The sequence below is a fragment of the Platichthys flesus genome, chromosome 17 (genome assembly GCF_949316205.1).
Source record: "Platichthys flesus chromosome 17, fPlaFle2.1, whole genome shotgun sequence".
Classification (NCBI taxonomy): Eukaryota; Metazoa; Chordata; class Actinopteri; order Pleuronectiformes; family Pleuronectidae; genus Platichthys; species Platichthys flesus.
The window spans coordinates 8,717,215-8,741,828 of record NC_084961.1 but is presented as its reverse complement, the minus strand read 5'-3'; the positions used below and the strand labels follow the sequence as shown (position 1 = coordinate 8,741,828).

Genomic DNA, 24,614 nt, shown 5'->3' with positions numbered 1-24,614 from the left:
ACAGCAGGGACATTTTGACTTTAGTGATCTGATCGTCGAAACAAGATGCTGCGAGAGAGAGTCACCGCAGGGCCACAAGCAAGCAAACACAGAGCACAGTGATACAGGCAGAGCAAACGCCAACCAATGCAGATACGGCCCACTCCCATCTGTTCACTGCCTGCACTGTCACATGCTCTGGTGACTGTACCACAATTTATGTGCAAAGTTATGTTATTCGCGGTAAAAATAGACTAGAGGCAGTCGTGGAAATTTCTCAAATCGCGTATTTACAGACATTTCTCCATCTTCTTCCCCTTGGCAGCCGCTTCTGACTGGGAGCTTCTTTACGAGCAGCCGAGCCGGAGGACAGGGTCACGTTCAGGCTGCGTTTACCGTGCTGCATTTCAATGACTGGGTACATTGTTGTCGACAGCGGAGAAAACCCCCTGCTTTGGGTAATGCAAATGCATGCTGTTGGGATGCTAACACACAATGCCTCCCGCGCACACACAAACACAAACACACTTCCATATAGTAATTCTTCACATTCCCACACAATGCCACCAAAGCACAACACACGCAAACTGACACGTACACAGACACACACACACACGTTTGTTACTCCTGCACTGCAAAGAGCAGCACAATCAGACCCGCTCGGTACAATGGTGTTGTTTGAATGGGGTCAAACAATGGAGCTCTTTGGCATCTGAATCGAGCCAGATGATGAGTGTCCCAGGAGGCTGAATAGGCGGCTTCAGCCTCCTACACACTCGCTCCTCCGGCCCTGACAATATGCATCAGTGTGCCGCCCGCTACTGTAGACGAAAATATCAGTCGTTAGCATGGGAGCAGCAACTCATCCGCATCCAGGCTAATTCTATGGTGCTGGCTAATTTGCAAGCGGGCAGCCTCTTGCATGGATGCACCGGTTGCCGTTAAGCAGCTATGAGAAAACTAGAGAAAGTCTTAAAAATCAAACGATTGAAATCCTGAATTTGAAACTTCATTGTCCTGGAATATACACAAGTACCAATTCAAACACAAAACATGAAATCGAGTTAACGCATCGAAGTTTAACGTCACAGCTAATTCAGTTTAACATGTAAGCACGAGACCAAGAATACAAGTTGTATGTCTGGCAGATGACTTGGTTACATGTAGTGTATGTATGAAAGGTATGCATCAAAACAATAATTGAATAATGTTTATGGCAAGATTTGGGTCACTTTCATTAATTTCTGTATTCCAGGGCTGAAGACACCATAGAGGTCACTGAGTTCATGCCATCATTTTTAGGTTTTCAGCTACACAGAGAGTTAATATTCTATAAATAAAAAATAACTAACTGCTAATTCAAGCATTTTTTCCATCCAAAGTCTTCTCAGTTAAGACCTGCAGAATGTAAATTACATTTCATTTAGCTGATGCTTTGTTTCTGTGTGTAAACGTATTTGCAGAAACAATCAAACAAGCATAAAAACCTGAATAAAGAGAGATGAACATACACAACATGCACAAGATATTGCTGCTACACAAAAAAACTGAATTTCCGAGTACAGGGAACTTCTGCTCCTCAACTCAGAGATATCAGATGAGACAAACCATGACACAACAAGTCTGAAAGGAAAGAGGTCAGAAAAAATGTCCCTGTGGAAAATGGTGCATAGACTTGTCCTCCAGTCAACACGCTGGAAGACACATGAAAAAGAAAGGCGAGTGAGAAGAGACCTGTTTGGACATTGTCTGCCTCTTATCATTCTCCCTGCACTCTACTCCCTCCATCCAGGCCACTGCCCCCCCCCCCCCCCCCACTATAAGAAAGATGACAAAATGGGTGATTGTGAAGGGGTGCCTGGTTACCCTGGTTACAATAATGAGGGCATTGCGTGGTAAATCCAATTTGCAATGGCACTCTCTGACTCATTTGATGTGCACGTGAGTGAGCTTGTGTGTGTGTGTGCGCGTGTGTGTCAAGCAGCCTGGGATTCAAGTGTCTGATGGAAGACATCCACGATGTACGGAGACCAACCTTTCACATACTTATGCAACTAGACACACACACACACACACACACACACACACACACACACACACACACACACACACACACACACACACACACACACACACACACACACACACACACACACACACACACACACACACACACACACACACACACACACACACACACACACACACACACACACACACACACACACAGGATTTTTATGCTATGTACCCAAAACCTGGAACAGCACAGAATAATCAGTCGTAATAAGTGGGTATACCAAATAATAGTTTAATAAAACAAAGTGCAAACACTGCAAACTGCTGATTGAAATGCTTCATAAAGACTCAGAGTCAGAAGTTATTTAATCAAATAATTGTGCAAACAAGAGTGCACCAGAATGTATGAACTCACAAACGAGCCCTGTCCAGTTCACACTTCCCAGTTACTCATTTGCACCCTCTGGAAACTGAGCGCCGCCCGTACAAGCACGCAGCTTGTGGTTGCTTGAATAAACAAACTGTTACGTATACCTACTGTAAGCATATCGATATCTTCTCATCTTTATATGGTTGTAAGTCCTGACTCTGCGGTGCATCGTGTCGAAGGATAATCCCAGCAGACGCCTCCTTGACGGTGTGAAGCCTCCAACTCCCTCTGTGCTGCCACCAATGTCTAATTTTGAGCTCTGTCCCCGTCACTCCCTGCCGCTATTGTATTTTGTCTTTTTTTCCGATCCACAATTGGATCCCTTTCTCTTGCTCATGAACTCTTTGACTTTCTTTCTCGTTCCCCATTGTGCGCATCGGACAATAGCGGCAATACAGCTGCTGCACACCAGCTGTGCAGACTGGCACCGCGGAGCCCGTCGTGCCCATGCTGTGGCCATGTGGTGCCCTGCTGCTCCCGGGTTCACCTGGAGGGACGGGACTACAGGGAGCTGAGGCACTCATCCGAATCAATCAGACCACGGCCTTATCTGCTCGCTTGTCTATGTCATACTGATGAACTCAACTATGTGGAGAATGAGCCCATAGAAACAGCTTAATCGAGGATTCGCTTGCCAATGCTCTGAGGTTTTTTATGTCAGGAGCATGCATGCTCCAAAAAAGAAAACACAACAACGAGCAACTGGGATGGATGTAGCCCATTAAACCGTTAGCCGGCAGAGCTAACTAGCTTACAGCAATCAAACATTTCTCCCAAACCAATAAGCAACATATATGTGCTAATATGGTTCAGGTCACAGGTAACATTCAAAATTAAACACACTGAACTAGCACATTCACTGTTTGAAACCTGTTCTTAATGCTAATGCTAGCAGCTGCTTGATTTGGGTAGCCCTTCTGCGCCCCAGCACTTCCTCTTCAGATTGAATCAGTGTTATCATTGATTCTTGTTCTATTCTGTACCCTCAGGGGTCTTCAGCCCCCGGCCCTCCTGCTCTAAGCTTTTCATGTACGAACATGGAAGAGGAGGAAGGTCCCAGGTCATACCCTCAGGTAGAAGTTAGAGAAATTATGAAATCATTGGTAATATTAAATAAATAAAATAAATTATAAAATCAGCCTCTCCTTGATGAATGAGTTTACTGGTTATATTTTCTCATTATATATACTGAAATTCTTAAACATGAAGCCGTCAAGTGCATGTTTAACAAACAACGAGTAATCTGGACGCAGGAAGCTTCCTACAGCTAAAAATCCACAACTGTCCATTCAGCCACAAGTCTACTTCTTTTTAAAACATCCCATAATTTAACAATGATGCAGTACTCACACGTAGTTGTCGGAGGCTTCAGTCGAAATGCTGCTATTTCGCTTTGAATTAAGTGATGTTGTGCGTTGCTAAACTAAATTGTGGTTTTGTTGCATTGCGTTGCTCGCAACCTGCCACCGGCCAATCAAATCATGCTCATGCAAAAGAGGAGACAGAGGCAACTGGTTAGCCTGGTGTGTTTATCTGAGCTGGGTTTAATTTTTCTGTTTACGTCCGGAAATGTATTGATAAGTATCATGGCCCGTTTGCAACAGTAATAAATGTTGGCAGCAAACAGTTATAGTAAATCCTTAAAAAACCCTACATGTCACAACCATCTGATGCGCCCTCCTGACCCAGCAGATCTCTGACAGTTGTTTATCGCCCTACAGCTATAAGCAGATCTCAAGTAGGCTACTACATAATCTTGTGCTATTTTTGACAAAGAGCCATCTTCCCTAAAGGGGATATCCAGAAACCAGATAAGAAGGATTGCAGCAGGGTGGGGCCGCAGGGTGGCAAGAGCTGTCAAAACCACAGTTTCCGCTCCCACGCCACCCAACACACCACTGTGTCCTCTAGCTTACATTACAGCCAACACCTGCCAGCTGCAAAATGGGGAAGTCGACTTTCAAAACCAGTGAAACATTGGAAACTTAGGCAATGTGCTCTAGATGGACAGTGACATCCACACTAGTGGAGGAAGTCAGCAGGGGGGTTTGGATGCATTCATAGATTTAAACAAATTCAACCAAGTGAACCGGAAGGGAGGATGTCACAACTTCTGAGAAATAGGGTGGGGACCTGGATGAAAGGTTGGGCAACAGTGTGTAAAATAACGTCTCTTTCACATTGCAGATGCAATTCTCTAAAAGTGAACCAGACAAGAGGGTTGTCACGGTTAAAGTTCGACATTAAAAGGGGTTCATGCAAAGTTGAAGGACGACAAAACGACAAAGCCGGTCTCTGTGTTACACGTACAGCTTTTCTGCCCTGATGGTCAGAGGAACAGGGGAAGTGGGAGCAGCGCTGGAAACTGTAGTGACAGCTCATCATCGTGCATGAGGGAATACAAAAAAATGTGTATGTATGCATGTGTGTATGTAAGAGTGTGTTTTCCCCCAGTGTAGCTCTGCATCAAGTCACTGCAGAGTGATAACATCTGGCGTGACTACACATCTGTCCTTCTTCGGTAGGACTGAGATGTGTCAACCTCACATGACCCACATACCGGTACATTTACATGTTTGACTATTTGTTCCTGCTGGATTTCTTATATTTTTGGATCCATCATTTCATTCTTTTTTCATAAACCACCCTGCATCCAAACACCCACACCTGCTAAACACCACATCCCTTTGTCTTGTGATTTAACAACTCAAATTCAGATTTTAGAAAGTACCTCCAAAGCCAGGTGACTTTATACAACAGTTTTCACAGGCCCACTCCCAATGACAAGTGTGTTTATGTGTGTGTGTAAAATAGGCGGATTGCCTTTTTAAAATAATAAACCAAACCTCTCCATAGCAGCTTTAAATATGTGAATAAAATACTCTTCTGATGTATGACTCAAATGAACAAGACCAATCTGACCGAGCATAAAATGTCAGGAGTCCTTTTTTTTTGGACATGATGCAATTAAGGTTTGATATCCATCCCCTACTGGTCACAGCAAATATTTTCAAATTGATTTTAAAGAAATATACTTCAGCTGAGAGAACGAGTGAGAAAAAGAGACTCTCCAACAAAACCAGAGAGTGGAATCGAGGCGTTCATTCTGGTTCATCAGCATTTGAATGTTCCTTGTCATGTGTGAAGCCAGCTTGGGTTTAACCAAGGCCAGCAACACACACACACACACACACACACACACACACACACACACACACACACACACACACACACACACACACACACACACACACACACACACACACACACACACACACACACACACACACACACACACACACACACACACACACACACACACACACACACACACACACTCACACACTCACACACTCACACACTCACACACAATTATCTCAGTCTGGCATCCCTCTGTGGGGAATGGACACTCAATAGAGCCACATCCTGGCCTCCATGAAAACCCAGGAGTTCCACTGAGAAGCACAAAGAAGAGGCTGGCAGCCCGGTCCAAACCCAGTGACATGGGAACCATGAGCTCATGAGCTTGTGTTGCTCCACACTCAGACGATGCCAAACCTTCCAGCTTTGACCCTGAGACCCTGAAACTGGCATAAAGTTTGACTGGTCAGTTTTATGCTATTCAGCAAGAACTTTTCTCTTTGTGTCTTGATGAAAAGATTGAACTGATGAGATGGTGGGAGGCTGTTTTGTTGGATATGTTGTGTGTGTGTGGGGTTTGTGTGTGTGTGTGTGTGTGTCTGTGTGTTGAGTCTTTGATAGCGGCATCTCTGAAAACCCAACTGAAACTGAATGAGGATCTGGCAACAAGACTATAAATCCTGAGATGAGAACCTGGACCTCCTCTGAGAGAAGAGAGAGACACAGCCAGCGGATGTTGAGTAGAAAGGAAAAAGGACACTGGCTCAAATTCTCTTATCGATATAAGTCCAGTTTTGTCACATGGCCTCTAACGAATTCATCCTGCTGCAGGGAGACATTTGAAATAAATCCTTCCAGGGGAAATGAAACTGCATTCATCACAACACCCCATTGGACTGCGCCGTTACTCGTTATTGTGAAGTAGCTTTCAACGTGATTCCTTTTTTCCTTTCAAACGTTGTGCTTTGTGAGTCATCAGCGAGGGGCTCAGAGCACGACAGCTGGACAAGGTCGTCCTCTACTTTCCTCGCCTGTGCATTGTGCCATTAACGCCGACAGCATGATCTTTCATTGTTTTTGCTGGTTCTGTCAAACACAGAGGTCAGAAGTCAGGCTCGGTTCAACCTCTATCTTAATCAGTGGAAGGATATTGATTCTCAGCTGTCTGCACATCAACTGTTTATATTTAAGGTCCAAAAATCATGATGGACCTGAGCGTAACAACTTAACCATCATTCTAGGTTTCTCTCCGGTGTAGAGAATTGAAATAGTAGAAGAAAAAGACATCAGAAGCGATTGTTACACATGAAACAAACATGAATGTCATATATGCATCATATTCCCCACATCCTTTTCTATCATTTGGGATCTAAGTGGCGCACTGTTACAGTGATCACGCCTTGTCGCTGCGCCCTCTTCTTCTGTGATGGATTAATGGGACCTGACAAGAATATTAGCTCCAACAATTAGTGATCTTGACGTGCCCGACTCTAATTATGAGTAGCAGTAACAGGACTGGAAGGTCTGCAGTGCCCATGTGGTGCCCCTGATGCTCTCGCTCCAAATGCGCATGATGGCAATGTTCATATCTGGGAAATTTTGGCTTCATTTCTGAATAGTGGGAGGAAATGGAGGCGCGTCATCCATCTTTATTTACATTCTGTTTCTCGGAGTCTGAGCAAAGGGGCCATGTTGGAGATGACTTGAATTAAATGTTATTCAGATGAACTGGGTGATTTTTTTACTCTCCTATTTGTTTTTGTTCGTACAGCACACTTGCAATAGTAGTGACATCATTTACATGCCTGGGCTTTTAAGTGTTATGATTGAAGGTACTTGCATACGAAGACGTGCTGTCAAACACAAGTGGAAATGTAAGCTACAGCAGTACGAAATAAATGCTTAACATGCACTCCTTCTTTGGGATATGCAGGCGGCAATTTATTATGTTCTCTCCCCCCCCCTCCCTTTCTTTCTCTCCCTTTCTTTCGCTCTTTCCATTAGTTGTTCTCTGTGTTCATAAGCTGCCCACGCAGCAGCCCTGCTTGCTGAATTTATTGTGTGAAATTACAGAGAAAGGGCCGGCTTGATTCCTGTATCACATGTGCCCCGAAAACTCGTGAATTGAATTGTTTTACTGGCGAGGAGGGAGGGAAACGAGTAGATAGGCAGGAGAGAAAAGAAGAGAGAGAGAGAGAGAGAGAGAGAGAGAGAGAGAGAGAGAGAGAGAGAGAGAGAGAGAAAAGTGTTAGACAGAAATTAGAAGAAAGGAGAATAGTGGCTGAGCGCTGAGGGAGTATCATTTCCAGCTACAGATGACAAGTGGAAAATGAGCCGAGGCAATGTGTAATCTCCTCTGATGTAGTTTTACATCCCAACACTGCCTCCTGAATCAGCGGGGCTGCAGGAGTGAGGAGGCGCGTTGCCATGGAGTGGGAAGATTTTTTCAGGGAGTGAGCACCATTACAAATCTGACTGGAGAGGAGAGGAGAGGAGAGGAGAGGAGAGGAGAGTAGAGGACAGAATAGGGCAGGACAGTACAGGAGAAGAGAGAAGGCGAGAGGACAGGAGGAGAAAGGAGAGGAGCGGAAAGGAGAGGAAGTGAGAGAGAGTGAATGGAGAGGGGTAGGGAGAGGAAACTAGGGGTGAGGAGAGGGGAGGGGTTGAGAGGAAGTGAGAGAGAGTGACATGATAGGAGTAGGGAGAGGAGCTAGAGGAGAGGAGATGAGAAAGAAAGAGAAGGCGAGAGGAAACTTGAGGAGAGGAGGTGAGAGAGGGCAAGCGGAGAGGAGGGAAGGGAGCGGAAGGGGGAGAAAGTGAGGGGATAGGACAGAGGAATCTAGGGTAGAGGAGGCGAGAAGAGAGGAAATGAGAAGGAGAGGAGAAGATATGGGAGGAGAGAAGACAGGGAGCATGAAGGGAGATAATGAAGATCTGATGAGAGAAGGGAAGGAGGGAGGAGAGATATAATAAGGGGAGTGGGAGATGTGGGGGAGGTCACAGGGCGGGGAGACGATAAGTGAGAGGAGAGGCTGACGTGAGAAAGAGAGAAAGCAATAAAGCAAATGCAGGGAGGGCAGAGGTGAGGGAGGGAGAGGTGCAGACAACAACAGAGCGAGGGAGAGGAGAAATGAGCAGGAGTCAGACAGGTCACACAAAGAGAACAGCACCATCTGATGAGAGTGGTTCATTTCAATCACCTCCATTAAGGTTGAAGTCATAAAAATACATATATCATCATGAGCGCGAGACTTTTCATCATCTCATTCTCATGGGATAAAGAGAACTCTTCTTTCAGACACGTCTCATGAAATCAGATGGAAGATGCTTCGAGTCCCGTCTTGGCCTCAGACGGAAAACAGGAAGGATGGATGAAAATCTTGAGGAGGAAGAAAGAGGTTGTTTTTTTTTATCACTTTAGCTGCACTTCAACATTGTTATGAGGAATGTGTTCTTGCTTCACTTCCCTCGGAGCATGTTTATGTGCTGTGTGTGTCTGTGCTGTGTGTGTCTGTGGTGAGCAGTAAATTATTATCACAGTGTGGAGGCCCCCTGCTGGTGGTTACTGGGAACACAAAGGGATAGTAAGAAGAGAAATAGACGCAACAATATTGACATTTAAAGTTTTGCAAAGAAAAATTGTAAAGAATTTTAGAATATGGAAATATTTTAACGGTTTGAATTTGTTTCGATAAGGACAGAGTCAAGAAGAGGTGATTATTCAGCAAAGGTAAATGAGATTCTCCTAAACAAAGTTAAACTGCTATGTGTAAGACTATCATTTTCAATTATAGATATCAAGTTATAATTGGTTCCCTTTCTGTGTCCAATAAACAGTAAATACAGTAAATGTACAGCCTGATGTACTTCATACTATGTGACAGTATATATCTAATTCTCCAGTAAATAACAACCACCAGAGTTTGTTGTAGCCCTGAAGGCATCAAAGTGCCTCATCTCTGAAAGATACTCAGATATGAATAACTTTCTATTTAAGTGAGTGGTTGCCAAGGTTAAAGCACGTGTGAGATAACATATAATTAGAAATACAAACTGGAGTCATCAGGAGATCTTTTATTTTTCTTTAACTTTTGAAAAGGTAAGAAATCACTGATATGTTTGGAAGCAGCAGCAGATAAATCAGGAATAATATTCAAGAACTTTGAGTAAGAAAAGAAAGAAAGGAGACAAGGCTTATTCAACGTAAACTTCAATAACAGCGGAACTCAATAAGTCATTGTGTCTTTGTCCATGTTGCATGTTTGGAAAGGCAGAGGAAATATTCTGAGCCCCAGAGGTGACAACAGGAGTTTATTTTAAGGAATTCGGGAGCGACGAGGAGACAAGATTAAATAATGCATCATCCAGTGCAGCAGAATATCTTAGCTCTGATTTGAATTTTTCAATTTCAACTCATTCTTACATAATTTCACGACGTCTGTGAAACTGCTGGTTTCGCTGCCTCCATTAAACAACATGAGTTCAAATACCCTCCAGACAAACTGAGTTCTTTTGCAGGACTTGTCTTTCAGTCGCATCAGCATTTTAAGTATTCTTGTCATAAAAACTCTAATGATCACCTACCCCATGGTTATGACTATTCACTGCTGAGTCAACAGTTACCTAGTCCAACGTGCACACTTATACATGCACTCTCCGGACAAACATGCACAGGACACAGCATTTACTCTTTGTGCAAGATGTGCAGTCGATGCATTAGAAGACTTTTTACTGATTCCCAGGAGGAAGATAAAGTTCCTCAAGCAGGATGTGGGTATAAGGACGAAGTTGTAGTAGAACAGTTGATGATGTGCACTCAGTTTCTATCGATCCACTAATGGGCTTTAGTTTTACGCATGTTGCACTACACATGTTTCCTATGCACGTGACTTTAGTTCATGCGAATCAGTCAGCCAAAATCTTAAAGAGACACAGGAAATGTCAGGAAATTACAGAAGGTGAGCGACACCAGAACAAAGTGCTGTAATCCTATCACACACAATCAACGGAACAAGTCGGAACAGCCAGAGACGCAAAACAATGACACAGCATGAGGGAAGCAAAATGATGATAGATAATCAAATTGAGCACAAAGATATAAAAAATTACCAGGCCATATGCCTACTGGACATAAAGACTCAATATATCAACAATAATCCTGCTTATAAAACCCACAATGGCTCTGAGTGGAGTGCACGCCTGACCAAGGCCCAACAGAACCCTGATGAAACCACATTTAAATTCATTTGATGTAGATTTTTATTTGGATCTGCACCAAGTTGCAAATCCCCAAAGTTCCCTAAATATTCCTGATATCTCCATCAAGTCCCATGAATTAATCTGTGTGAAATCAACGAAAAGGGAGAAAAACCTCGTCTCTCACCTCTGAGCTGGATATCGCAGGCCTCCACCAAGTGATGCAGCCAGTAGTTTTTTAGTGATATTACAGACAGACAGACGTACAGGGGGGGGGGGAATAACCTCTTTGGAAAACGGTGAGCTAAAGGAAAACTAGAGATACACACATATGTAGTTATTTTGTGTTTCTATACATGGACATGTGAGGGACCTGATGTCTCATAATCCGTCCATGTGCGATCAAAACTTGTTGTGCAACAAAAGCCAACAAGCTTTCGGTTATAATGAGTTTGTGTCTCAAATCTGCCTGTAGCCTGAGGCATACATTTTACTCCAAGATGTCTCATTAAACATGCGTCTCACCTGACACCTCAGTCACGTGACTCATTTAGAACCTGCAGAATATTTACTATAGGTCATCAAACACCTTTAGAAACAGTAGATAAATGTGTTTTCTGCAGAAAGGAGCACATGATTATTTTCTCAAAGCAGCAGGACAGTTTGTCTGAGTCTCTAATACTTCACTTGATAACAGTGAGTTTGCCGAGCTTCTCAGGTTCACAGCAGCAGCACTTAGACAATTAAAAGGACATTTTGAAAGGGGCTTAAAATATGAAAACAGAGAAAACTAATAAAGCTGAAGACATCAATGCTCCGGATTTATTTACAGCTGATGACGGCTGCACTTACGCTTGAACTCCCGGTGGTAGACATGGGGCCTCCAGGGTCGGTGCCGTATCCAGTTCAGGCGTCGTTGCAGCTCCATGATGCCGAGCGGGTGCCAGCGTGCGGCGGCCACTCACCCATCACCTCTTCTGTCCCTGCAGAGCATCAGAGGTACAGAGCACACACCCAGCAGCCTGGACCTTTCACAGATTCCACTCCGCTCGGTGGGAGAGAGCTGTTACAGTAGCTGTTGTGGTTCCTCTGCTACACTCACCCTCCACTGCTTTATCTTTAATGCATGAGTCAGTGGAACCCAACTCCCTCTGTCCTGGGTACAAGGACAGAGGCAGGCCTCTCTCCAGGAAGGAGCACCTATCAGTGGGTAGCATGTGAGGCCCAGAGTGCACACCCAGGTGAAATGTGATGCGTCTGCGGCACCGAGCCCCCCGGGAGGCCAAGGTGGGTGGATGGACAGGAGGTGGTGCTCTGCCAGCCACAGTGGAAGGTGGATGGTCAGTTATAGACGCCATTGACAGGTTGTGTGTTTGGAAACCCCAAAATATCAAGACACAGAAAATCAATGAAGGAAACAATAACAGAAGATTTCTAAACCTCGAGCCTCAACACAAAATAACACACATTTTCTACATAAGCAAAGAATGAGTTATGAATGTAGTATCTCCACTGAACACCATGTTTTCGTCTGTTTGGTCAAACGTGTTCTATCTCTGCACTTGTGATTGATGCCCGTTTCTAGATCCTAGTGAACAAGTCAATCTTGGAAATCATCTAATCGAACATTTCAAACAGTGTTTCAAATTCCAAATTATTCTGATGAGCTGTGTGAGCAGTTCAACTCACATCGGTTTGCATTAGTCCTAGCAACCATTAATTTAAATTTAGAAAGTTACTATTTTGCAGAGGTGAGTCATCTCATCTTTCGTGTATGTCAACAGTTCTACACTTGACAATGATATATACAGTTACACAGCATTTACTGTTTGATGCACTCTATCAAACTAACTGTTGATCAAAGTGGGTGAAAATACAGACGCACATTATGTTTATATTGAACCCAATTTTCAGCAGCAGCAGACTGGAGAGGCTGGTGGCTTCAATGTGGTTTTGAAAGGTTTCTTTATCTAAATGAACAGAAACAGATCAAGCTGCAATTACTTGAGAAGGTTTAAGTTGTAGGAGGAGACAACGACCTCTAGTGGCCGTCAGCTGCTCTGTGCAAACACAAAGGCTGCAGACATTTGTGCTACGTTCAGACGGACGACAAAGTCAAAGTCACTCAAGGGTTTATAATCCACATTCTGTGTCTTTATTCAGATAAAAACATACGTCACATTAGTACCTCGGTTTCTTGTTTTATATTAAGGTCAAGAATATAATAAATAAAAACAATCAAGCACAGAAATTAACCTGACCAAATAGACAAATTTGTGTATATAGAACAGTTCATAACATGATACATGGAAATACTCTTTACTCCAGATATATGGCCAATGACAAACACACACACACACACACACACACACACACAACTGGCTGGTTTGGTTTACATATTGACTCCAGAGAAGCAACATTACAGATATACACGTGTTCTTCTGTTGGCTGGTGTTATGAAGGTGCTTATGAGAAGACACTACACTAAATTAAGCTGAGCCCTGATTATTTCCAGCTGAAGGTTCACTGACCTCAACGACAACATCTGGTTCAAGAAGCCACTTGGGCTGAAAACAGGAAAACAAATATCCTGAGGAACGTTTGGCAACTCCTACAGCAACGTGTGTCAGAATGACTGTGCTCACGGTTAAGTACATTACGATATCAAAAGCAGAGCAGGCCTTTTTCTGACCACGTTCACAGAAGGCACGTACAGTCACAAAGGATTAGAGAACAACGCTACCACCAAAGTTCAGCTGGTGTCTTCCTGTGGCTCAAACTAAATTTATGAAGTTCTCACTCGAACCGAATGACACTTTGCTACAGGCTCAACAGACTTTTAGTTACGTACCGTGGAATAATTGGTCCAAGTTGGTGATCTAGACAATATTGGGTTAAATATCCTAACTGTAATACTAATCCTTAAGACAAGAGCGAGTAAGAATAAAAATCCGCGACAGCGTGTGCACATCAGCATGGTCGATCTTGAGGTTTGGATCTACACAGACGTCCCCATGGAGAAAACACACAATCCATCAGTTCACGCGAGCTTCGACTTTTAAAGCCCATTTGATTTCAGTTACACTTGAGAGAATGAGGTGATAAACGACAGGAGTAACATACACACAACCAATGTAAACTCATGAGTGACCCCTGGGACATTGCTGCTTGAGGCCACTAGGAGGCCCCAGACATCAGACACAGCCCTGAAGATTCAAACAAAAGGATTTTGCCGAAGAGAAAAAAGATTTCACAGGAAGGACGTTGGTGTTGACAGAGCTATGATCATGTAGGATTACCCCTCTTTAAATAAAACCATGAGTCAACAGACACAATACACCTGGCTTAAACTAACTGACAGAAATAACAGCACTTTTGTCATTAATCTATTTTCTTTGCTAATTCCTACAAAACCTTGACACCTGTTCATTTGGTCCTATAGTCGGTTCAAAGATGAGAATAAAGCTTTCTATAAACACGGTAATTATAAGACAACATAAAGAGAAAATGTGCAAAATTGTCGCCATCGTCTGTCTGTCGGGCGTTAGTTTAACTTCAAACGTACATAATTATACATCTATAACAAGGCTTCTTACTTTTATTGTGTTCATGCAAGGCATGAACACAATGTTTTTATCCCACCTGTGTTTTGTCTGTAACATCCTCCTATTATTGAATAAATCCGCTCAGCCGTCTCTCCTGAGTCCAGCCTCTGGACTGGATTATTATTTCTTGTGTGTTTCAGTGTCACCGTAGGTTTTTCAGCTCATGTGCTTGTGAGTTGCAGTGTTGGAGCACGTGAGGATGGAATCATAGAACAGACACTGCATTGTGTGCCACCATGTGCATGTGCTCTTAAGTGAGTTAATCTGGGCAATGCCATGAGAGAGTGAGAGTGAAAGAGAGTGAGAGAAAGAGAGAGAGAGAGAGAGGAGGGGTCCGGGTGTGTTGAACTAATGTGTGCATTTTTTACTTTAAAAAAAAAAATCGATCCAACCGTACATATCCAAATTCTGATTGTCTGCAGCTTCTGTCTTTCACGGATCCTCCCATTCCTTCCACGTGGTTCCTTTAGAGAACTTTGTCGCTCCGTCACTCGATCTTTTCTGGGTCAAGGTTGTCCAGATCAATATCACTGGAGACCACACAACACATGCAGAGTTTTTGGGTGACCAGAGAGCTCCTGTCTGAAGTGTCAAAGGAAAGAAAAAAAAATGTTATCATGGGAAACAGGAGAAAATACTGTGAACAAATACATTTTAGATAAAGCATTAATGGTTTAATCTTAAGGACAAAAGAAGTGGGAGGGGTTTACCTCATCTACAGTAGTTTCACATCTAATTCTTATCTTTGCACAGTATGTTCCCTGCACAGTCTGTTTTCTCAGCTGTACAGAGAACTTTCAAACACTAATCTCAATCCCTCTTTTTTTTACATGTGTACAGTAGCTGGTGTTTATAAGACTTAAGACTAGTAAGCTACACGTAAGATCATCACAATGATATTCATTCATACAAAAACACGTTGAACTTACTTATACGATAACTTTGTGCTTATGTAATTATGTTTCAAATATAAAATACAAAGTACACAGTCCAATCCCTTGAGGAATTTAAATTCCTCAACAAAAAACAGGCTGACAAATTGGCCTATTGTCTATGTATATTTGAGTTCAAATATACCCTCAGTTTTTCACGGGGCTTCCTGCCATGTATTCTTTCATAAACTTCACTTGTTAATTGTATAAAGTGATAGGATTATAATGAATACAAAATAAACATGATGGCACCCATGGGTCTCTGGAAAGATGGATTAAGGAAAATAAAATACTCGTTTGAAAAGCAGCTTCATTAGAGAACATTAAACTATTAACTATGCTGGACTCTGTACTCTGAACTCAGTCTCATTCAAAGCCTCTTACCAAGTATATTTCTTAAGAAGGATGGTCTGGAGGAGGGTGGCAGGTGGATGCATAGGAAGTAGACTGGTACTCCGGACAGCGCCACACCAATTCCTACCAGAGAGTTGACTGTGTCGCTGTAGAGAGGCACCACCACCAGGAACACGCTGCACAGGCAGTAAACGATCGGGAAGAACAGAGACAGCTGCAGGAGTGAAGTCAGGAGAGGAGGGCGATGATGAAGGGAGGGAGAAAAGTAGGATGTTTAAATAACAGAAATAAATATAAATATTATTAGCTTAAAACCATAAACCTGCTACTGATATAAAAGTGGCTCTAATAAATGTTTTTTATTATTTATAGATCTTCATGGATTTTGATTTAAATGTATTGGATATCTGGTGTGGATTAAAAGAAAAACCTAGGATAAAGTAGGAATAGAAAGATGAAACAATAAAAGATAAACCAGGATTTAAGATGTGAAAAGTTTTCATAGACTTTCTTGCTAACCCTGTTCTCAAGCATCTTCAGTGGTCGCTGCGTTTAAATGCATTCACTAAACTTCATGTCTCAGCATGTTTCAAACCAGACTGATTCGAATTGAAAACATGCCTAGACTCATGCTGCATTTACCTTAACAGGTCGAGGCAGGTCAGGAGCTGTGAAGCGAAGATATATCAGGCTGGCAATTGAGAGGCCGATGAACAACCAATAGTTAAAACTGAAGTAGTTGATCAACTGGAACACGTCAGGCACAGAGAGATACAACAGAGACATGCCACCCTGGGAACAGATGAACAGACACATACAAAACAAAATTGAGTTTGTAAATAAACGACATGGCATCCTACTTACTCAGGGGAGACCAAAACAATCAAATACAGTTTAATTTCAAAATACACTGAAATACTCACATTGAAAAGCAGGGCAGGAATTGGAGTGAAACGCTTAATATGAATCATACACAGGACGTTAGGTAGGTGGCCTTCTCTGGAACCAACAAAAAACAACCTGCAGGAGAAAACAAATGGAGCAAGGGTGAGAAACGATGTTGTTGACTATTCAGACATTTTAACATTCAAAACAATACATTGGCAGAAACAGGCTTTTAAGGCGGAGACGTTTCCGTGTGTTTACGGACCTGGAGGCAGCGATGATGGAGGAGTTGAGACCTCCGTAGCAAGAAATGGCCACAGCCAGAGGGATCAACCAGCGACCCCAGCCCAGCACCTCATCTGCAAATGTCTGTAGAGACAAGTGTTTATTGCTCATTAACAGGTAAGACCAAAAGCTTTTAGTGTTTAAACCTTTTAAATACATATTAAGATATAAAATAACTAGAAATTCTAGTTGAAAACCTTAAAAGCAATCACAAAGTACTTAATTAAAGCAAACGAATATTGATACTAATGTCAGTTTTTAAAAACTCATTTGTTCTGGGCTATCTGTCTGAGGTCGTATCAGCCTCATTTCAATGTGGTACTTTAGTGTCAAGTCTTCTCAATGCCCAGAGAACAAGGTTTGACATTGTCACTTAACATCATCTGACAAATCTAGTCATAAAAACATAAATATTTTGCTCTTTTGCACTGCCTTAATTCAACAGTGCACAGAGTCAATGGCGTGTTGACTGTCAGAACGTTAAGGAACCATTACAGTGAATCCTCTAATAGAATAATATCAAATACCACTGACAATACAACTCTTCCTCTGCCAGTGCACTAATAACATCATCAACTTCCCCAGGTTCCTGTGTGGGGCGCTAACCTCTTTAGCTAAATGAGTATCCTGTCATCATCTCGTCTACTACAGTCACAAATAACCAATAAGGAGGGCTGAACCAGATACTAGGGCCAGAGGCACCCAGCCAGACCGAGAGAGATGACAGCAGACGACAGGATGGAGATCAAAACCTGCTGTCGCCAGGAGACGGAGCAGATGTTTACAATCTGGAGGAGTCCTGTGATGTACTAATAAGCTTTATGGGCAGATTTTAGTATCACACACTCTCAGAGGACTGCACCAAGTTAATGATCTTCAGATACTCACCACGGCAACAGCGTCACTGTTGAGCACTGTGTCTGCATCCATGACGACGTAATAAGCTACGTTGGTCAAGATGTAGATCACTGTTACAATCGGCATGGAGATAGCGATGGATAAGGGCAGATTCCTACAAGGACAAAGGAAAAAGTGGTTTGTGTTCACTTAAAGCAATCTGTCGACTGATAGCTATGATGCAAACAAGTTACTACTGAGATGGAGGATTGATGACTTGTGAAATTCACAAGGAAGATTACAAGAGTTTTAAGATTAAAGCAAGTACAGATATACAGTAGCTATGCAAAAGAAACACCATCAGGAATGAAAAACAACCCTGATTGATCTGAAATGGTTTCTCCATCGCACTTTGTACCTCTTTGGGTTCTTGATTTCCTCTGTGATGAAGTTGAGTGTGTCCCAGCCTGAGTAGGAGTATAGCGCTGAATAAAGGGCCAAGGCCATGTCACCAGGGTTCAGCTTGGACCCTTTGAATGAGTCCTCAAAGTTCTGATCAAAACCTACAACAAAGAGTTGGTGCATTAATCCCAACACAGCCAGTGCAGTTTTTAAAGCATAACTGACCTTCAAGTATTTCCTGCATTTCATATAAAGTTAAGAAGCTTTTCCTACCCTGTGCCAGCTTAACCATGCCAGTGATGATGATGACGATGAGAGCGAGAACCTTGGCTACGGTGGAGAAGACCTGAAGAATAGCCCCCCATTTCACTTTCATGCAGTTCACACAAGTCAAGAGACCTGAGGGAGAGAAAGGCAGCGACAACAGCAGTTAAACAATGTAAACTCTACCGTGTTCATGTTGGATGATGGACATAAATAATGCGGAATAGAAGAGCAGGGATTATATAATTATTATAAAGACTGACTGATATGGATTTTTTTGAGCCAATGACAATACCAATATTAGGGCTCCATTGCGGACATATCAGTATATATATACATGTTTGTGAAAAAGTTTTGGGGATGATACAATCAAATACATAGAACATACTGTCTCAGGTAAGGCAGGCATAAGTAACTTGATAACTAGATAATTATAATCCAGCAAATTCAAGCAGGAATTCACTGCGTCAGACAAGCAGTAGACTAACCTGATTTTTGCATTCTCTGATTGGTCAGAAGGGCAACTCTCAGTTTAACACTTTAGGGGAGGATACCTCTGCATTGTTGCCAGGCAAACATTGTTTAGTTGCCCTAGAAATGAATCAAACCTTGGATGATTTGCATCTGAATCTAATCCTCTGGGAAACGTTCATGCATTCAACCCAAGCAGGTTCGACTACTTTTACATTCTTTGCATAAACAATGCAGAGGTTAGCTGCAGCTCATTCGAAATGACACCTCTCTGCATTTAAATATATTAGCAGCGCATTTCAACAACAAAAAAAGAAATGGAAAACTTGGCTATTGCTGATTTAAATAACAAAAAGCACATTATTTTATTTCATTTTTCTGGGTACACTGGTTCACAGCCAATACTTTTCTAATGGACCTTGCTGCCAGCGAGTGATGGGAACAGAGCATTTGTGCAAAGTGTTGGATTGTGCCATTTAAAGTACTGCCGATTGTTAAAGGTAGGTTTTAACGTCACTTTGTGGCTCATGCAGGAGTTCAAATTGTGTCCAAGCGTTATGGATACAACTGCTCCAACCTGATGAACTGTTGCTACACACATGCACCACACACACCCACACACGCACACAAACACACACCCTGATCGCCCGGGTCTATGAGTCGTGTAAACACTTACTGTCCACAGCTTAAATAAAGCATGCAAGTGTACTCAGTGCAGGTAGAGACTTACATATAATGGCAGCAGCGATGAGACGGACAGCAACGTAGGGGGCTGAACATGATGGGTAAAAAGGCTGGACTAGGTAGTTGGAGAAGGTCAGGGCTATCACTGCCTGACAGGCTGGTTCCACTATCAACAATGACGTCCACAGTCTATAGGTATGATACACATTTATCATTATGAGGCATTAGTACAATATAAGTTACATTTTAGTAAAATAACAATGAATAATGTTAAACTTGATGGTCTTCTGCCATTTTGGGAAAAGGTCAATGTATTCCATGATGCCGTGTCTGCCTGCACTAATGTCATAATCAATTGACACTTCAAGCAAGTAACCTGACATGTCTGAAGATAAGAGTTAAACAGGATCCAGTTCAAACTATGCTTGATGTTTGATTGACTCAAAACAAAGAACCCGCTGAGCAAGCAACAAGTTTAAATGAAAGTGTCCGCAGACAGGAGAAGCAAACAAACTACATACCGAATAAAAGCTAAGAAGCCTCCAAAGGCCTCCAGGATGTAGGCGTAGGAAGCTCCAGATTTGTGGATAGTGGTTCCAAGCTCAGCGTAGCATAACGCTCCAAAAACAGAAAATATTCCTCCTATGGCCCACACTACCAGGGACAGGCCAAATGAGCCTGTATATAGAAGAACCCCCTGCGGGATAACAAATAAGGGTAGTTTCTATAGTAAATACAGTAGCATATATATAACACTACATGTACAAGAAACTAGAAGGTAACAAATAATCAGCTTAATGCATTAGAATTAGACAAGGCAAAAACTGCAACTGCAACAGAAAACCTTAATATTATTAAATTAATTCTTATTTCCGATTTATGCGTGTCTGAATTAATCATGCATTTTTGAATAAAAACCAAAAGGGCAAGCGACTTTTTTCATCTTAAAGGACAAATAAATTGTTGGGCTCAACAAAGCGGAGCATCCTACCTTGGGTGAGACGAAGATGCCAGAACCAATCATATTTCCCACGATAAGACAGACCCCATGGAGGAGGGAAATCTCCTGCTTCAGCCGCAGACTGCTGCTCTGAGAGCCCGAGTCTGCCTCTGCAACCATCCTGATTTACAGCCCCGAGCCACGACTCAGAGGAGGTAACAGGACAGTGATGGGGGGGAGTGGTAAAGAGGATCAACTGATTCCAGGCAGCAGTAGAGGGAGTGGAACCTAGGAAAAGAGAAAGGGTGGTGTGTGTGTCCCAGGAGGGCAAATACTCTGTCGGTCTCAAAAAGCCATTGTTGAATCTTGGACGTACGTCCCTGCTGGGATAATCTGTAAAACAAAAACAAAAAGGATTATCATTGGTATACACCTTTATGTCAGCTACCAATGGGAAGCAAAGGAAACAAAATTCTTGGTTCATGTCAATCGGTTCAGGAGGCATGGAACTGACAAGGAAGGACATCTCATATTCAGGTAATATGCCTCTGCCAACCACTGAGGTTGAAATAAATATGATATCTCACCTCTTCTGCTCATGAGTTACAGTGTTAGATATTGATCCAACATGGGTTTTTTGCTGAGTATTATGGTGTTACCGTTTTAATGAATATTTCAGTCTAATTTACCTCATCAACCATTTCTCTTTGCTTTGGCAGCAGAAAGAGTCTGATGTTACCCGAGGTTCTGTTTAAAACAGTTTGCTCATCATTAAACATAAATCCTTACATCCTCATAAACATAATTAAATTCATGTTTATATTTACAAAATGTCTTTAGGTTAACTTTAAATCAATAAGCTTATTTCTAAAGACACTTATATATTATGATTCCCTGATCAGATTGTTTCTTGTTGGATGCTACTTTTGTCTGGCGCAGTCACTGATTTTACCCGCAGGTATCAGTATTTTAGGAATTATATTTGTGATTCGGACGATGCTGTTTATAACTAATACATCTGCCTCTTCTGCATGAACACTCTTGAAGCTAGATAAGAAACTACACTGTTTACTGTGAAAGGTGAACACAGTGCATGTTATCCAGGACGGACAATGTTAAGTTCACTTTTGCCAGATACCAAAATATATTCTTGGAATGTTGAACTTGGGACGTAGTTAAAAAAGGCCCCAGGGACATTTATCAAAACTATACAATACATTTGACTATAAGCAGTTGTGAGTGTTAAGTTAATTCTCTGGAGTTGTTTGACTAAAAAATGCCACAATTTTAAAACATGTAAAAACACACAAACAGGGCAGTGAGTGAATTAACAAACTTAAAATAAAACAAACTCGAGGGACAGCTATTTGATTTCCAACTCACTGATTTCTTTCCTACAATTACAAAGTTAAGTTTTAACACATTTTCTTTGAATCTTTGAGGCTTGTATCCTGCACAAACCACGTGGGCAGGTGTTTCCTTCCTTATAACAGTCATAAATGTCTGTGCATCACCACGTTGAGACAGGAGGAGTGGTCTTCAGAGGTTCGAGAGCCGTGTTTCCTAATACGGGACCAATGACATGAGGCCAGCATCTGGTCTGCGTGCTACAAACATGGCTGCAGTTGTTCTCCATCGCAAGTTTAAAAAAAGACATCTCCGTAAAGTCAAAGATCATAGACCCCCACAAATCAGACACATTCCCGACCCAACTCCCCCCCACCGTCATTAGGACTGTAACAAATGGAAAAGTTTAACCGGCCATCTTTTACTTTTACCGCTTCTGTGAAGATGATGAAAGAGTTTCCTCTCACACACGGACATGTGCACTCGGAAACGTGGTCTGACTGCGGCGTGCGATCAGGATGGGGACGTGGATTCTTCGAAACGCTTTGGCCACCTCGTGCATTAATACTGATCACTAACTCACCACATCACCACTGGTACTGACTAGCGCCGGCGGCATTAACTACCTAAATAGACTAACACAAACTAGCAGGGATGGTTAACCCGTGTTTCGGAAGCTGTCATTAGCAAAACACTGGTGATTGATGTCCATCTTGAAGCTTGTGCATAGGGAAGATTTAGCTCCTCGGGGCTAGCTAGAGCAGCGGAGCGCCACAAAAATGATGCTGGTGATGCGTATGCTAACGTGGGGACACTGCATGTGACCGACATGTGAGGGACGTTAGTCAAACTATCGGCATCTTTGCGGGCTGACGACAACCTCCCAGACTGACCGTGGGTCAGTAAACACAATGAAAGAGACGCGGTGGGGGTCACGGTACCTTATGTTTGGTCTGGTTTTCTCCTGAGGAGGAAGCAGCAGAGCCCGGGCTGAGCTCCTCATGTGAGAAATGCTCCCGTTACCTCTTCCTCATCCAGTAGCCGCAGCTAGCTCCTCCTCATCCTCCTCCTCCTCCTCCTCCAGCCGTCAAACACCGTGTGACACCACCACGCAGAACAGACCCCCGACACCAATCAATCATAAACACGATTATTTATCGATTATAGATTGATTTCAATCTATAGCAGCGACAGGGTGTCCGTCATAAAGCAGGAGGAACTATCATCGACTGTTGGTTCCCGGCAGCGGATTGATTCATTTGGTGATGCGGTATCCCAGGTGTGCAGCGTGAATCATAGGTGTGATGGGGCAACGATGCGTGGCTCAACCAATCAGAGGCAGGAAAGTTATCGCACAGCTTTTAATCACATATCCATACTTAAATTAGCTCCTCGTCGTCCTTATCAGAATACTTGTTCAATTTACTGCAAATGAAACAATTTGGTCTAAAACTGTGTCTAGTTTTATAAATGATAAAGCCTGACTTTTTAATAAAGTACATGGTAATTAGTTTTTTTGTAAAGTGTCATTCAATGGAATGCAGTAAACTTTATTGGAATTTTACAGGCAAACAAATAATCACGTCAACGATTACAATGTAAACAACAACAGTAGTGAAAAAGAACAACATGGAAAATAAAGTAATAAATTAATCTCTCCAATTTGTTTTCCCCCTTGTAAATATCTACTTCAGTTTTTCAAAGACATCATTACCCACCACAACTAAAAGAAAAGTTAGTGTCAATCAGTCATCCTCCAAACTTCTACGATTGTTTAAATAAGTGTACGGTTATTCAAACTTTTAAATAAGGGATGAGGAACTTTGTGTTGCCCAGAAGTCAAGCAAATATTAATTTGTTATAGTGGCCTGAATAAAACTTGTTTAAATAAACTGAAATCTGCAAACACTTAGAAAAAAAGATCTTGTCTCACTGCATATCTGTTTAAATGGAGTTTGGTCTTTAGCCGTTACACATTAAATCCATACAATAAACACAGTAAATGCTTCGACACTGAGACCTGAGTGTGGAGCCACATGCTCAGGGAGAGATTTGCTGCCACCTAGTGGTTATTTCTCTACAGGCTTGACCATCAGTATTTTCTACAATCAGGAGGTTAAAACCTGTAATGATTCAGGTGTTTTGTGGATTATGTGGGAGGTAAGGAGCTTTATTAAATAGATTGTTAAAAGACTGGGGTCGCTGCACTGCTTCAGCCCGATTCTTTTGGAATGGCAAAATGTGTCATGACCTGCGAGGGACAATCAAACCTAAATGTCTTGAAATATGTCTTTTTGAAATATAAGTCTAGCCTATAATATAAAAGTCATCACCTCAAGAATCATTCTTCCTTTCAGCAGCATGGACAGACAGTTTTTCATCTCTTTTTTTTTGCACCTGGCCTTCACTAGAGGAACAAAGAGGGAAACACCCTGTTAGCTCTTAGCAGGGCCTGAACTCTCCAGTACAAGGGGACATTGGATTTGTCAGGGCTGTGATTAGAAGAGGCGCGTCAGGGGAGTGTGGTACCCAGTAAGATCTAAGAGGCACATAAACGCTCATTACTGAGTCAGTGTCAAGCCAATCAGGTCATATATACCGAGACTTCCTCTCGGGGGTTTCAAAATAAAGCAAGCTTGATGCAAGCTAATGATTGGGTGTGTTCTATGGGAATTCATCACACATGGACTACTTCATTTAACAATTTCCATGTACCAGTCAACACCCATATCTCTCCAATTCGTACCTTGTTGCATTGGCAGCCAGTTTTATTTATGATTTTAAGATTCCTTAATAACTTTTAAAGCTCAACACGGCCTGGCCCCCAGTTATACTATGGCGCTACT

At 42.4% G+C, this 24,614-nt stretch overlaps 2 protein-coding genes across 2 annotated transcripts in view; both read right to left on the bottom strand.

The window, feature by feature from the left end:
* ripor2 (RHO family interacting cell polarization regulator 2) overlaps positions 1–11,905 on the bottom strand; it is a 66,068-nt gene extending 54,163 nt beyond the window's left edge. Inside the window, exon 1 of the mRNA XM_062410216.1 lies at positions 11,615–11,905. Coding sequence (XP_062266200.1) covers positions 11,615–11,690 — 76 coding nt within the window. The 5' untranslated portion in view covers positions 11,691–11,905. The remainder of the gene's footprint in view (positions 1–11,614) is intronic.
* Positions 11,906–12,901: 996 nt separating this feature from the next.
* si:dkeyp-120h9.1 (Y+L amino acid transporter 2-like) lies at positions 12,902–23,032 on the bottom strand. Its single transcript, XM_062409817.1, has 12 exons — positions 22,710–23,032; positions 20,473–20,814; positions 20,003–20,178; positions 19,528–19,670; positions 18,336–18,461; positions 18,079–18,223; positions 17,712–17,835; positions 16,804–16,907; positions 16,577–16,673; positions 16,296–16,445; positions 15,684–15,867; positions 12,902–14,949 (listed from the first exon to the last, which is right to left on the bottom strand). The coding sequence occupies exons 2-12, from the start codon at positions 20,599–20,601 to the stop codon at positions 14,855–14,857; spliced, it is 1,473 nt and encodes a 490-aa protein (XP_062265801.1). The 5' UTR covers positions 20,602–20,814; positions 22,710–23,032; the 3' UTR covers positions 12,902–14,854.
* Positions 23,033–24,614: the final 1,582 nt, after the last annotated feature.